The sequence below is a fragment of the Rhinatrema bivittatum genome, chromosome 15, assembly GCF_901001135.1.
Source record: "Rhinatrema bivittatum chromosome 15, aRhiBiv1.1, whole genome shotgun sequence".
NCBI lineage: Eukaryota > Metazoa > Chordata > Amphibia > Gymnophiona > Rhinatrematidae > Rhinatrema > Rhinatrema bivittatum.
In genome coordinates this window covers 58,417,766-58,430,561 of record NC_042629.1, presented here as the reverse complement: position 1 = coordinate 58,430,561, position 12,796 = coordinate 58,417,766, and the positions used below count along the sequence as shown (strand labels likewise).

Sequence of the window (12,796 nt, the reverse complement as noted above, 5' to 3'; positions counted from 1 at the left end):
GAGGGCAGTACTGCCTGTTCAAAAGGAGTTTGCCTTTTCTTGTATTTGGATTACTTCTGTAGATTAGAATCAGAGATCCAAACCAGGGTGGCAAGGATATAACGGAAGAAATCATGTCTGGAGGAGGAGGAGGAGGAAGCAGGAATCCTACACCACCTATTGGGAGGCCGAGTTCAACACCAACCCCGCCTCAGGTAAGAAGACTGGAATTGGTGGGGGGGGGGGGGGGGGGGGAGTAGGCCTTCACGGACATGCGCACTGCCCTTTGCTGGTAACTGTAGGCCTCATGTGTTTCACTCCTGTGACCTGTTCTTTTGAACCTTTTTGCTCTCTTCAGATGCCCTTGGATTAACTTAACAGGTTGTGACTGGTTTTCATGGGTTACCCTTTCTTTGTTGTTAGTGAATTTTTCTTTTTTTTTTATTTGTGAAATCATGAAGTTCAAATAAAACCAAAAATACAGCTTTAAAGCTAGGAAGCTGTAATCATGTGGCTGGTCACGTACGTACAGAATTGAAAGCACTCAGGAAGAGAAATACGCTAAAAACAGAAATATAAAAGAATTGTATATGACCTTTAAATAAGATCAGAAATGTGTAGTGCAAGCATTCCTATCTACTGTAAGGAAGTGTTAGTTTTGCACACTGCCTTTCATATTTCACAGGTGTCTTTACAAAGAGGTTTTGATCTATAGCTACAGCCTCTTTTATGCCAGACTTTGTATAAGTCTGCTGCCAGAAGGGCTACCCTGGGAAAATGAACCCTTGACAAGCTTAGGATGGCCTGAGCAGCAGTAATGGGATGATTGATAATTCCTCTGTGAACATAAAATAGTAATTGAAGCTGTCATTTACCATGGGCTTTGTATAGTAGTAAGATTTCTCAGGAATGTATACCATGAATCAGGAGGATTTCTCTTGACCTTGGTAAACTTCGTGATGTAATTTTCTGCCTCTTGACCCTGTGTTACCTAGGTAATTCCTCTCTTAGACTACAACAGTGGTTATTCTAAGGGCCATTCACAAATGTTAGGATCTCCTTGTGCATTAGTCTATTGGCTCAGTTCATTTATGTAATGCCAAGTGAAACATGTTCCTTTATTGACATAATTGGGTGAACTTGAATTTACTTCTTTTTAGCATTAATGTTGTTCCTGTCCCATTTTTCTTCCTCTTCATCATCGTTTATTTATGATCGTGCTTTTCCACCATAAAAGTTTAAAGCATGTGACAGGCAAAATTAAAGCAAAAGGAGCAGCTTGACAGTGAGTTACATTATACAGTTCAATTGCAGGTTATAGAATAATAATTCAGTGAACAGGATATAGTATAGTAAACAATTTAGTGCAGCGTTTGGGAATAGGGCTTTATAGGACAGGCAAGGCAATGACAAGGAGGATTCATACATAGCTCAGAAGTACGGATGGAGAGGATTCTGTCGACAGGTGGGTTATGTGGTTCCTGTGGGTAAAGCAACAGTAGTCACCTCAGGAGTTTGTGGAGAAGGCTACGAGCCATATGCTGCTATAAATAAGCAGATTTTCAGTGATTTCCTGAACGTGAGCAGGTCTGAGGCCTGTTTAATGTCAAGTGCATGTGAGTTCCAGAGGATGGGGCTGAGCCTGTGAAAGTTCTTTTCCTGGTGTTCGAGAGCTTCATTTCTTTAGGGGTTGGCACAATTAGATGAACCTGAGGTAGCTGGTGGGTGGGTGTATATGGGGTGAGACAGTTCAGGTTTTTCTGCGTTAATACTAGCTTATGGTATAGTTCATGGTTCTTTATTGAAGAGAGTTTTTCTGGGGTGCACAGAATTACCAGATTCTTCAAGGACAAGCAGGATGGTAGTCCTCACATATGGGTGGCATCATCAGATGGAGCCCCAATGTGGAAAGCTTATGTCAAATTTTGCCCTGCATGCCCTATACCATGCGTCCATATGGGGTCCCTCTCCAGTCTCTCTTTTTCTGCAGAGCTGTAAGCATTACGGTGTGAGTGAGCTCACTTTGGCTGTTTTTTGGCCTTGTGGAAAACTTCATTTTTCTTGCGTTTTTCGTGGGGTTTTTTTTTCCTCTTGTTCCATCACCGGGTCCCTCTCGATGCCTCCCCATAGCGTGTCCTCCTCAGGGTTTTCAGCAATACCGGTAAGTTTCCTTTCGCGGTTGATTTTCCTAGCACTGGAAATGTAATTCCTGGGTAGAGATGGAGTAAACTTTCCAACACCTGGAAAATGTCAGAATTTTCCCTATATTAAGGCTGTGTCAGGCTGGAGGAGGGGGGGATCAGGCTCTTGGGCTTTTCTCTCCTTACCGCCTTCAGCAAAAAGATTGCAGCAGCCGAACTCAAGCATGCTACCAGCCCCGGCTCCAGAGATATGGCTGCCCCTTGTAATCCCCATCCTCCTGTAGCTCAAGTGGAGCCTGCCCGATTCCTGTTGTCTCACTTCAGACAAGCTGAGGGCATTAAGCTTTACTCTTCTCTGAGCGCCTGTCCTTTTTCTGGATAACATGCGGCAGCTGCTGCCACTTACCCAGAATCCTACTGATCTATCTGGCAGCAGTGAACCGCTGTCCCTTAGTTAGATAAGTCTGTACTAACTAGCAGCGAACCATACCAGATACCCAGATAAGTAGCTAAGTGACAGTAGCGCGTTGCTGTGCCAAAAGCACATTTTACAATTTTTGTTTGTTTCTTAATGCCCGATGAACTGTATTTGCATAACATTAGCTTACTGCATCAGGAGTTTAGAAAATTTAACCTGTCTGTGAAAAATGTGTGCTGGTGTCCAGCACACATAACGTTCAGCTTATTGCATCAGCCTATGTGTATATAGGGAGAGAAGCTTAGTAAATGAAGCCCTTAGTCATAAATTACATGTGCTCATGTTTTCTAATCCTAGTATTAGCAGTACAGCCTGCAGCCATGACCATAACACATGGGTGCTATGGCTTAGTTTTTCCTGTCTGTTTGTGTCCCTGACTGTAAACAAATATTTGGAAATGGTCAGCTGATAGCCATTTACCCAGTTCCTTTCCTCCTTTCTCTTCCTGTTGCTAGTCATTAGTCCTAGAAGCCATCCTTTTTCTAACTCCATGAACCACAAACGTTTTATACCACATGTCTTCTGCATTTAACATATTTTTTGCTCCATAAGATGCACTTTTTTTTTCCCCAAAAGTGGGGGTAAAATGTCTGTGTTTCTTATGGAGTGAATATAAAAAAAACAACCCTAAAAAACATAACTATAACCCGCCCCCCCCCCCCCCCCCCCCAAGAACTGCCAAAAGTCCCTGGTGGTCCAGCGGGGGTCCGGGAGCGATCTCCTGCACTTGGGCCGTCGGCTGCCAGTAATCAAAATGGCGCCGACGGCCCTTTCCCCTTACTCTATGTCACAGGGGCTACCGGTGCCATTGGTCGGCCCCTGTGACATAGTAAGGGCAAAGGGCCGTTGGCACCATTTTGATTACTGGCAGCCGACAGCCCATGTGCAGGAGATCGCTCCCGGACCCCCGCTGGACCACCAGGGACTTAGGGGGTGGGGGTCAAGAGGGTGGGGGGTTGTAGTTAATTAAATTTAAAAGGTTGGGATGGGGGGGTGTTCCCACAGAAAGAGAACAATAAAAGTTTTCTGATCTGGGGAGTGGACCGAAATGGCCCTCCTCAGACCCGAAAACAAAACGGGGGCAAAACAAATTGTATGCACACCCCTAATTTGCTCTATAAGACGCACAGATGCCCGGGAACAGAGCCGGTTTAGCACACCATTTTTTTTTAATTTTTTTTTTTTTAATTTCCCCCCTCTGAATCCTAGGTGCGTCTTATGGAGCGAAAACTCCAGTATTTGCTGCTTGCTCTTACTAGGATTTATTGGCTCAGATAATACTCTCAGTCCCTGTCAGAGTCCTGAGCACTATTATACTGGGTGATCCTCCACACTCTTGCTGTTACCACATGCCATGATAGGAAGAGCTATGGAAACCGGCTTGTGCTGTCAGCAGAGGGGACAGGAGAGCTTTTGCAGGAGCCCATGTGAACGTGATGTCTTTAGGTGTTGTGCTGTGTCCCTCGCTGCTCTGAACAGTAACTGTTTCTTTTTCCCCCACCTGCTGCCCTTTCCATCTTTGCCCTTGCTGTGTATGCCTTTTGAATTTCTTCATTTGGTCTGTATGATTTCCATGCCCGTCTCCTTGCTCTGCTGCCTTCCTCCTCGTAATTGCTTGTGTTGCATCTTGCTGGGTTTTCTGTTCGTGCGCATATTATCACTCCCCCCTTTTTTTTTTTTTTTGTACTTCCATGTCCCAGCAGCTGTCCAGCCAGCTCCCTGAGCCAGGTCCTGTGGTTTATGGGACTGTGGAGAGTGTGCATCTCGCTGCCAGTACCTCTTTCACGGCGACCAGTGACCTGAAACAAGGTTTGTGCACGGATTCTTGCCTTTTGTTTGACTCCCCAGTTTGTCTGATCATAAGTAACGTTGTCTCTGCATTTATTCTGGGCCTTAGTATTGTTCAGATAGATGACAGCTTATCAAACAGCCTGCTAGACCAGGGGTTGGGAAAAGAATCTCCTGCTGAGCTGCTGGTTATGGCCACCTAGGTTTACCTCACAGCTGTTAACCACTCCAAAAAAATGGGCATTGGGTCAGGGGAGTAAACTAACCCCATCTTCAGGTAAAGCAGGACCAAAATACATGAGTACTTGTGCACCCATGTACGTGTTAGTTTCCCTTTGAGCATTTACGTAAAGGTTTATACCGGCATATCTGAAAATTGTCCCAGAGCATACCTAGCAGACAAAGATCCTGCAAGAAGACCTTTACCTACTTTGTGTCATTCTGAAGGTCTCTCTCTCACATGTACTGATGATCATAGTACTTTCAGTTATTTTCTAACATGAATTGAATTATTTTGCTTACTAGTGATGTCACTGACGATATATATTGAGGGTACAATGGCTGGGAATGCTTGCAGCACTGTGACCTCTGATCCTATTTCTACCACTGTCATAGAATACGACAACTGATAAGGACCAGTCAGCCCATTTAATATGCCCATTTCTACTTCTGATGCAATGCCACAGACCCCAACTGATCTCTGACTTTCCCCTCACTTCTTTGCCATTATATATTAACATAGTTAATGACTGTAGAAAAGGACCAAATGGTCCATCCAGTCTGCCCAGCAACTTCTTATGGTAGTATCTGCCGCACCATAAAGGTTCTCCCTATGTTTCTCTTAAGGGTAGCAACTACCGCTCCATGCGGTTATCCCCAAGCCATTATGATAACCCGCAAAAATAAATTACTGCTAGCAACATTTTTACCTGGCGTTCAGCTTTCTTGAAAAGTCAGACAGTGCTGATATGTTTTGCTTATGCCCATGGAAGCAGTCCTGTGCTTTTTTTTTTTTTTTTTATTTGGCCCCAGACCAGAAAAGTCAGGGCCCATGTTGATCGTCATCTGAATCCAATTCCTCCCCCAACTGTCAAAGCGGAAAGCGAAGTTGTAGTTGCATCAAAGCTTATTGGTTAAGGGTATTAATCCCATGCCTTCTGTTAAGGGTAGTACTGCTGCTCCGTGCCGATTACCCCTATGCTGATCAGTTCCTCAGTCCATAAAAGTCGGGGCCTTTGTTGGTTGTTGTCTAAATCCAATTCCTCTTTTCTCCTTGCCGTTGAAGCAGAGAGCAATGTTGCAGTTGCATCAAAAGCATCAAGGTTTGTTGGTAGTAACCACTGCACCAGCAAGTTACCCCCATGCACTCTTTTCTTCATTTCGATCCTATAGCCTTTAGGGATCCACTTGTTTTTCCCGTGCCCCTTTGAATTCTTTCACTGTTTTCGTCTCCACCACCTCCTCCGGAAGGGCACTCCAGGCATCCGCCATCCTCTCCATGAAGAAATATTTCCTGACATTGGTTCTGAGTCATTCCCCCTGGAATTTAATTTCATGACCGTAGTTCTACCGTTTCCTTTCCATTGGAAAAGGTTCGAAATCCGTACATCATTAAAACCTTACAGGTATCTGAAGGTCTGAATCATCCAGGGTATACAAATTTAGATCCTTCAGCCTCTGCTCTTGTCTTTCGATATTGACCCCACACCATTTTGGTTGCCCTTCTCTGGACTGCCTCCAATCCTGTGTCTATCCTTTCTGAGATATGGTCTCCAGAACTGACCATGATACTCCAGGTGAGGCATCACAAAGAACCTGTACTCTAGGGCATTGTCATCTTTTTCTTACTGGTTATTCCTCTCTCTATGCTGCCCAGTATTCTTCTGGCTTTAGCTATCGCCTTGTCATATTGCTTTGCCATCTTCAGATTGCCAGACACTATTGCCCCAAGATCCCTCTCTTGCTCCATACACAGCAGTCTTTCACCTCCCCGTCATATACAGCTCTTTTGGATTACCGCATTCCAGATGTATGCACTTTTTGGCATTGAATCCCAGCTGCCAATCTTTGACCTCTCCAAGTTTTCTTAAATCACGTCTCATTCTCTCCACTCTTTCCAGCGTGTCCACTCTGTTGCAGATCTTAATATCATCTGCAAATAGACAAACTTTACCTTCTATCTCTTCCACAATGTCGCTCACAAAGATATTGAACAGAACCAGTCCCAATGCCAATCCCTGTGGCACTCCACTTAAAACTGCTCTCTTCAAAGTAGATTCCATTTACCATTATGTGCTGTCTCCTATCAGTCAACCAGTTTGCAATCCATGCCACTACCTTGGCGCTCACTTCTCCTTTTATTCACAAGCCGCCTATGCGGGACCATATCAAAAGCTTTGCTAAAAATCCAAGTAGATCACATTGAGCCCTCTTACTTGATCCAATTCTCTAGTCACCCAATTAAAAAAAAAAATCAATCAGATGTGTCTGACAGGATCTTCCCCTGGTGAATCCATGCTGCCTCAGGTCCAGCAACCCACCCGATTGTAAATAGTTCACTGTCCTTCCCTTCAGCAGCGTCTCCATTACTTTTCCCACCACTGAGGTGAGGCTTACAGGCCTGTAGTTTCCAGCCTCCTCTCTGCTCCCTCCCACTCTTGAGAAGCGGCAGCATTAGGGGATTGGCTGTGTTCTATCCTGTACTTGTTTGAATTCTGTTGCTGTTTTTGTCTCCTCCTCTTCTGAGAGGTGTTCCCTATATCCATATATATGAAGAAATATTTCCTGATGTTGCTCCTGAGTGCATTTTACAGAGCCTTATACTATTGATCTCTTGTACTAGAGCATTCTTTCCTCTGCAAAAAGTTTGCTTCCTGTATGGTTCAAACAGCTGATTTAAGACTGTGAATCGTGTAGGATGGAGAACTGGAGCAGAGGACCACAGAATATCCAGGCTGCCTGACTCTTCTGGATGTTGGGAGTTTTCAGATAATGGGAATCCAGCAGATAAAAGAAACTCTACTATATATAAAGTTTTGTTCTGACTCTTATTTTTTTTTTTTGCTGCTTTTGAACTATAAAAGAAAAAAAATAAATAAAATGTTGTTACACCAATAAGCTTGTACTTGAGTGTGGCATATGTGACATCACTGTTAAACAAAAAGACTATCTGATACATGCGATAAGTGTTGCATAAAATATTGAGATACAGAAATTACCTGAAAAGTAGAAAGTAATTCTAATTTCATTACCCAGTTAATTTATCATTGCCTTCTATAAGGTGCATGATTTTTTACAAAGTTTTGAAAATAAGATATGCTAGAAACTTCCCAGCCCACCTGCTGTGGGGCTTCCACTACCTGTAGACTCAGCAAAGGTTTGAGGGCTTGGAATAGAAGGCTTAGAACTTCTCTAAATATGGAAGAGTTTAAAAAAAAACAAAAACCCTTATTTAAAACGTTTAATTTTTCTCCAAAGGCTACAATAACATTTCATCTAATGAAATGGATTCTTGTCCTCGAAAGCTTATGCCTCAGTAAATTTGTTGGTCTGTAAGGTGCCATCAGCCTCTGTTTTGCTTCTCAGACTAACACACAGCTTTTGTCCACAAGTATGAATTTCACAGTAACAAGCTGTATCAGCTGGGTATAAGAAATAAGTGGCTTTGATGTGGGTGAAAAGTGAAATATTTACCTGCCCTGAAACTGCTCTCCTGCACTGCATATCTCTGTCCTGCATCGAGATCCTCGGATTACGATTTGGCAAAGGCTCTGCAGAGGTGCATGTAAAAGGCCCTCTGGAATGACCCACTGGCATTACAATTTCTCATCTAGTAGTGAGGCAGAACCACACTAAAGTAACCAGGTTCTGCCTTCCTGCTGAGTAGTTTTTTGTTAGTTGCTGTTGCTGCTGTTTGCATTTCTATTCCTCTGCAGTTTTTCTAATGAATTTACTGCCTGTGAAAAAGACTGAATAGACAGCACCAGTGCACAAAGCTCTTCTTTTAGCCCCCAAATTAGATACTGATGCTCCCTCCCTAGATGTTTTAACCCGGTTCTGGAATTATAAAGAAATCTGTGATGCACAAAGGGAGGAATTCGGGTCTTTGGTTGTAAAATCTGCATCAAAACTTTAAACAATCTTCCTATAATATGTTTTTTAACATTTTCCTCCTCTTCTAGAAGAGAAGCTAAAACAAGACCCAGTATTGAAGTCTCCTCCTCCAGTTCTCAGGCCACAACTGAGCGTGGAAGAGAAAGATCAGACAGACCAGATACCAGAAGCTGCCTCTTTGGAAACAAAGCCAGAGCTTCCTCTTCCAACCCCTCTTCCTCCTCCTCTTCCTCCTGCAGCTGCTGTATCTGCCAGCACCACCGTGGCATCCACCACCACGGCTCCTGCAGCCGCTAGCCTCGTAGCTCCGATTGCTGCTCCCAGTAAGCCCGCTTTCCCAACAGACTCTGTGGATATCTGTGAATTCACTGCTCCAAAAGAGGAGAAAACGTCTCCGCCTGACGCTGTGCTCTGCCCGGAGCCACCAGAGCACACAGCAGCAGATGAGCCTAAACCGGATATATGCAAGGAGCCTAGTGTTGTTGCATCTAGTGATATTCTAGTGACTGTTAGCACTAATCTAATTAAAGAAATGAATGGTGTAAGTGATAAAGTAACTGCAGTGGACAGTGTGCTAGAAGTAGTTGTACCAGAGGAAATGCCATTGACTGTCAAATCGGAGGTGCTAGAATCCCTCCCAGCAGAAGTGACTGTGGAAAGCACCACACCTTCCATTGCAATTCCCACCCCACCCTCTGTTTCTCCGTCACCTCCTCCTTATTCTCCTTCTCCACCTCCTGTTCTGATGGCTGCTGCTAATGTTATCACGACAACTCCATCATCATCTCCTCCTCCTCCTCCTCCTCCTCCTCCTACTACTACTCAGGGGGATTTAGAAGAGGAGGAGAGCACAAGAACGTCCCTTAGTGATGATAACAGAGAGGCTGAAAAGACAGACATGAAAGCAGAAAGGCAGCCAGAAGAGAGTGCGGGACCTCAGATCTTGAACTCCAGGAAAAGTCCTATACAAGGTGAGCTCTCTTACTTAACAAAGGATAAGCAAACATTATCACAGAATAAAGACTTTGCTGTTAATTTCATTCAGGCTTACTAGTTGTTTCACCAAAACCATAGCCGGAAAGTCCACAGACAGGCCGATGCAGTATCGGCGCCTGTTAAACGGCTCCCTTAACGCGCACAGATCCACCTCTCCTGGGTGACCGATCTAATATTTAAATGGAGTGTCACGGCAAGAAGGAGGCGCCAGGGGAAATTGAGTGCCCCTAGCGCATCCTCGGCAGTGGGCGCCCGGGAGAGGTGGCTGTCAGCCAATTAGGAAAATGGATGCTCAATTTTATGAGCGTCCCTTTTCCTAACCTGTGCACAGCCATGGATTAGGAAAATGGACACTCGTTGACTGCCGGCACACTTTATTTATTTATTTATTTATTTATTTATTTATATTCTCTTATACTGGTTCCTCAGACTTAATATCGCAGTGACTTAATATTGTGCCGGGCAGGTGCAAATTTTTGCGGGTTAAAATGTGCACGTCAGGCGCACATTTTTTTGCATCGAGGGGAAATAGGTAATAGCGCTCATCACGTTAATTCATGTTGATGAGGCTATTACCTATGTACTCGATTGGACACGCTAACCCCATTTAGCATTGGGGGTTATGGATGTGCTTCCAAAATGCACGTTCAGCCATGCGCTAGGGCCACGCACAGTATTGCATTGGCCTGTGTATTTGTACTACGCTATATAATTACAAGGACACTGTTAGAAATTGCATTTTAAAGCTGAGTGATTCTTTCAGGTTAGGCCTGGAGATTATCAGGCCTAACAGTGTTAGGCGGTTAATAAATTTAAATAAATGTAAATGCATGATCAGTTTTACATGGAAATACCTTAGAGTGGTGTTATAACTGTATAGTAAAACACTTGGAGCTTCTCTTTAAGTTTTAATCTAGAAAATAACTTGCAGGAAATTAGACTGTTATCCAACAAATATAGGGCATGAAATCTTTTCTACTAGATTAGAAATATGTGAGCTGGGGAGAGAAGGATTTAATGCTGTTTCCCCTCGTATTGTTTTATATCTATTAGATATTGCTATTGCTGTATTTGGTGTTCCTATTTGATTTTTTCAGACTATATCCAGCTGTGTATTCCACTGGAGGACAAGTGAGAGGGAATAGCTGGCTAACGGGCCGATACAGTAAAAACATGAGCGAGCGCCCACTCTCCCAGCGCGCGCACAGGCCACTCTCCTATCACCATGATATTAAGTCGGAGGGTGCACAGAAAAGCAGTTTTTACTGCTTTTCTGTGCACTTTCCCGGTGCCCGGAGAAATTGGCGCCGACCTTTGAGTAGGCGCTAATTTCTGAAAGTAAAACGTGCGGCTTGGCTGCACGTTTTACTTTCTGTATCGCGTGGGAATATCTAATAGGGCCATCAACATGCATTTGCATATTGTGGGTGCTATTAGGTTCGGGGGGGGGGGGGGGGGGGGGGGGGTGGGGGTTGGACGAGCTATTACCCCTTACTGAATAAGGGGTAAAGCTAGCGCGTCCAATTGCGGGTTAACAGTGTGCTCCACCGGAGCGCACTGTACTGTATCAGCCCGTTAGGAGTCTGTCTGCAAAGGATGGATGATACTAAATAGAAGATTGGGATCATGTGGGTTGAGGGGCAGGGAAGACAGGTGGCAGAAGATCATTGGAGGCTTGGTAAGGTGGGTATTTATTACGTGTCATTTGAAGAGGATCTATAATCAGTTTGCTCAAAGTGCGAAGGTTTTGAATGCTATCATCACACCCATTTTGATTACTGCGGTTTTTTTATTTTTGGGATCATCGGATTGAAGTAACAAGCACGTTAAAAATGCTGCAGCAAGATCACTGAGAGGTATTTCCTCTGTTCTCCGGAGATTGCATTGGTTACTTGTTGTTCATTGGGTCTCTTTTAAAGTATTGGCCCTGGCATTTAAGGCACAAACTGAGATGGGACCTGCTTTCTTGGTCAAAAAGATTCTATTTTATCCCAGTCGCTCTTTGTGTTCCCAACTGGCTGGATGTCTAATGGTTTCATCTATGAAGCTGATAACCCATGCTGCTAGCTTTCATGTGCAGTGCTGCAACTGTGGAACAAGTTAGCCATGGGCTTGCACTGAGCAGTTCTGCCTTGGTTTAAAATTCATTTCTTCCCTATGGCGGAGGAGTAACAAAGGTAAAATGTAAAGAGTAGGGCAGCTATTATTGAAGGAGGAAGGATTAGTATTTAATGTTTGCATGTATTTTATTTTGAATCACTTTTAAATCTTAATGTCACTTAGCTTACAGCTTAATTAGTTTTTATGATTTTTGTTTGATATCTTTGAAATGTTGGTTTTATTATGTTTTTATCTGTTGTGTTTTAACCTACGAGGAAAGTGTTTTATTGTGATCCACCTAAAATAACATTTGTTGCATAGGCAGAATATAAAGTTGTTAAATATGAATGTTGTGCTGTAACCCATTCTGGGCATTTTTTGTTAGGACAGGCAAAATAAAATACATTTTTGAAGAGGAAGTGCTAAATATTTTGGGGGCAATTTTCAGACTCAGAGTACTCGCAGACTTTGCCCTTACTTTTTGTGTGGGTGAAATTTCAGTGGATAATTATCTGCTTAGATTTGATTATAGACTGTGTGTTTTCTTCCTTTGACCTAAACCACATCTTGTGGAGTTGCCTCCTTGCAGCTCCGTTAAAAGTATGCGGATTTTCAGCCAGTTCACTTACCCAGCTCACTAGCTTCTTTGGATCCCCCTTGTTCTCCTCGTCTTCTGTGTGGCTTGTATTCTTTCACAGGGACAGCTATCAACTTGGGCTGTAGTGGTGTACAGTCGAATTCCTCCAGCAGCCTCTCGTGGCAGTGTATTATCTGCACACGAGTAGATCCGATAGGCATATTAATGGGTCGTGTTACCTGTCGCATTCCTGGCCAGGAGTGTTTTCAGACTGCGTAGCTTCCTCCCAGTTCATGTGCCGTCACATGACATTGGAATCTTTAGAAAACAATTGTGCTCTGTTCTTTTTTCAATAATATAAGCAATAGGAGAAATGAACAACTCCCAAAAAGGAGTAGCAAGCTGTCATCTGCAACCTTAAACCTTGGAAACTACTCTGGTTACCATATGGCCAGTCACCTAACGCATGCAAGTAAATCTATTAAAATACAATCTTGGATTATTAAGTTTCCAGACTGAATTCTGTTTTCTATAGAAAGCAATAGTTACATAACGATGACTAGTCTTAAGAGTACTAGTTAAATGCAATAAGCTTAAACTACAAACATAAATCAATTTTAAAAG

At 43.5% G+C, this 12,796-nt stretch overlaps 1 protein-coding gene across 8 annotated transcripts in view; it reads left to right on the top strand.

Moving 5' to 3' along the window:
- Window positions 1–12,796, top strand: part of EIF4G3 (eukaryotic translation initiation factor 4 gamma 3) — a 523,222-nt gene that overhangs the window by 376,124 nt on the left and 134,302 nt on the right. For 7 of the 8 annotated variants that reach the window (XM_029579175.1, XM_029579173.1, XM_029579174.1 and 4 more), the window contains 3 exons: window positions 63–194; window positions 4,299–4,407; window positions 8,568–9,470. In XM_029579175.1, coding sequence (XP_029435035.1) covers window positions 63–194; window positions 4,299–4,407; window positions 8,568–9,470 — 1,144 coding nt within the window. The remainder of the gene's footprint in view (window positions 1–62; window positions 195–4,298; window positions 4,408–8,567; window positions 9,471–12,796) is intronic. The other variant, XM_029579171.1, reaches the window with a different exon arrangement.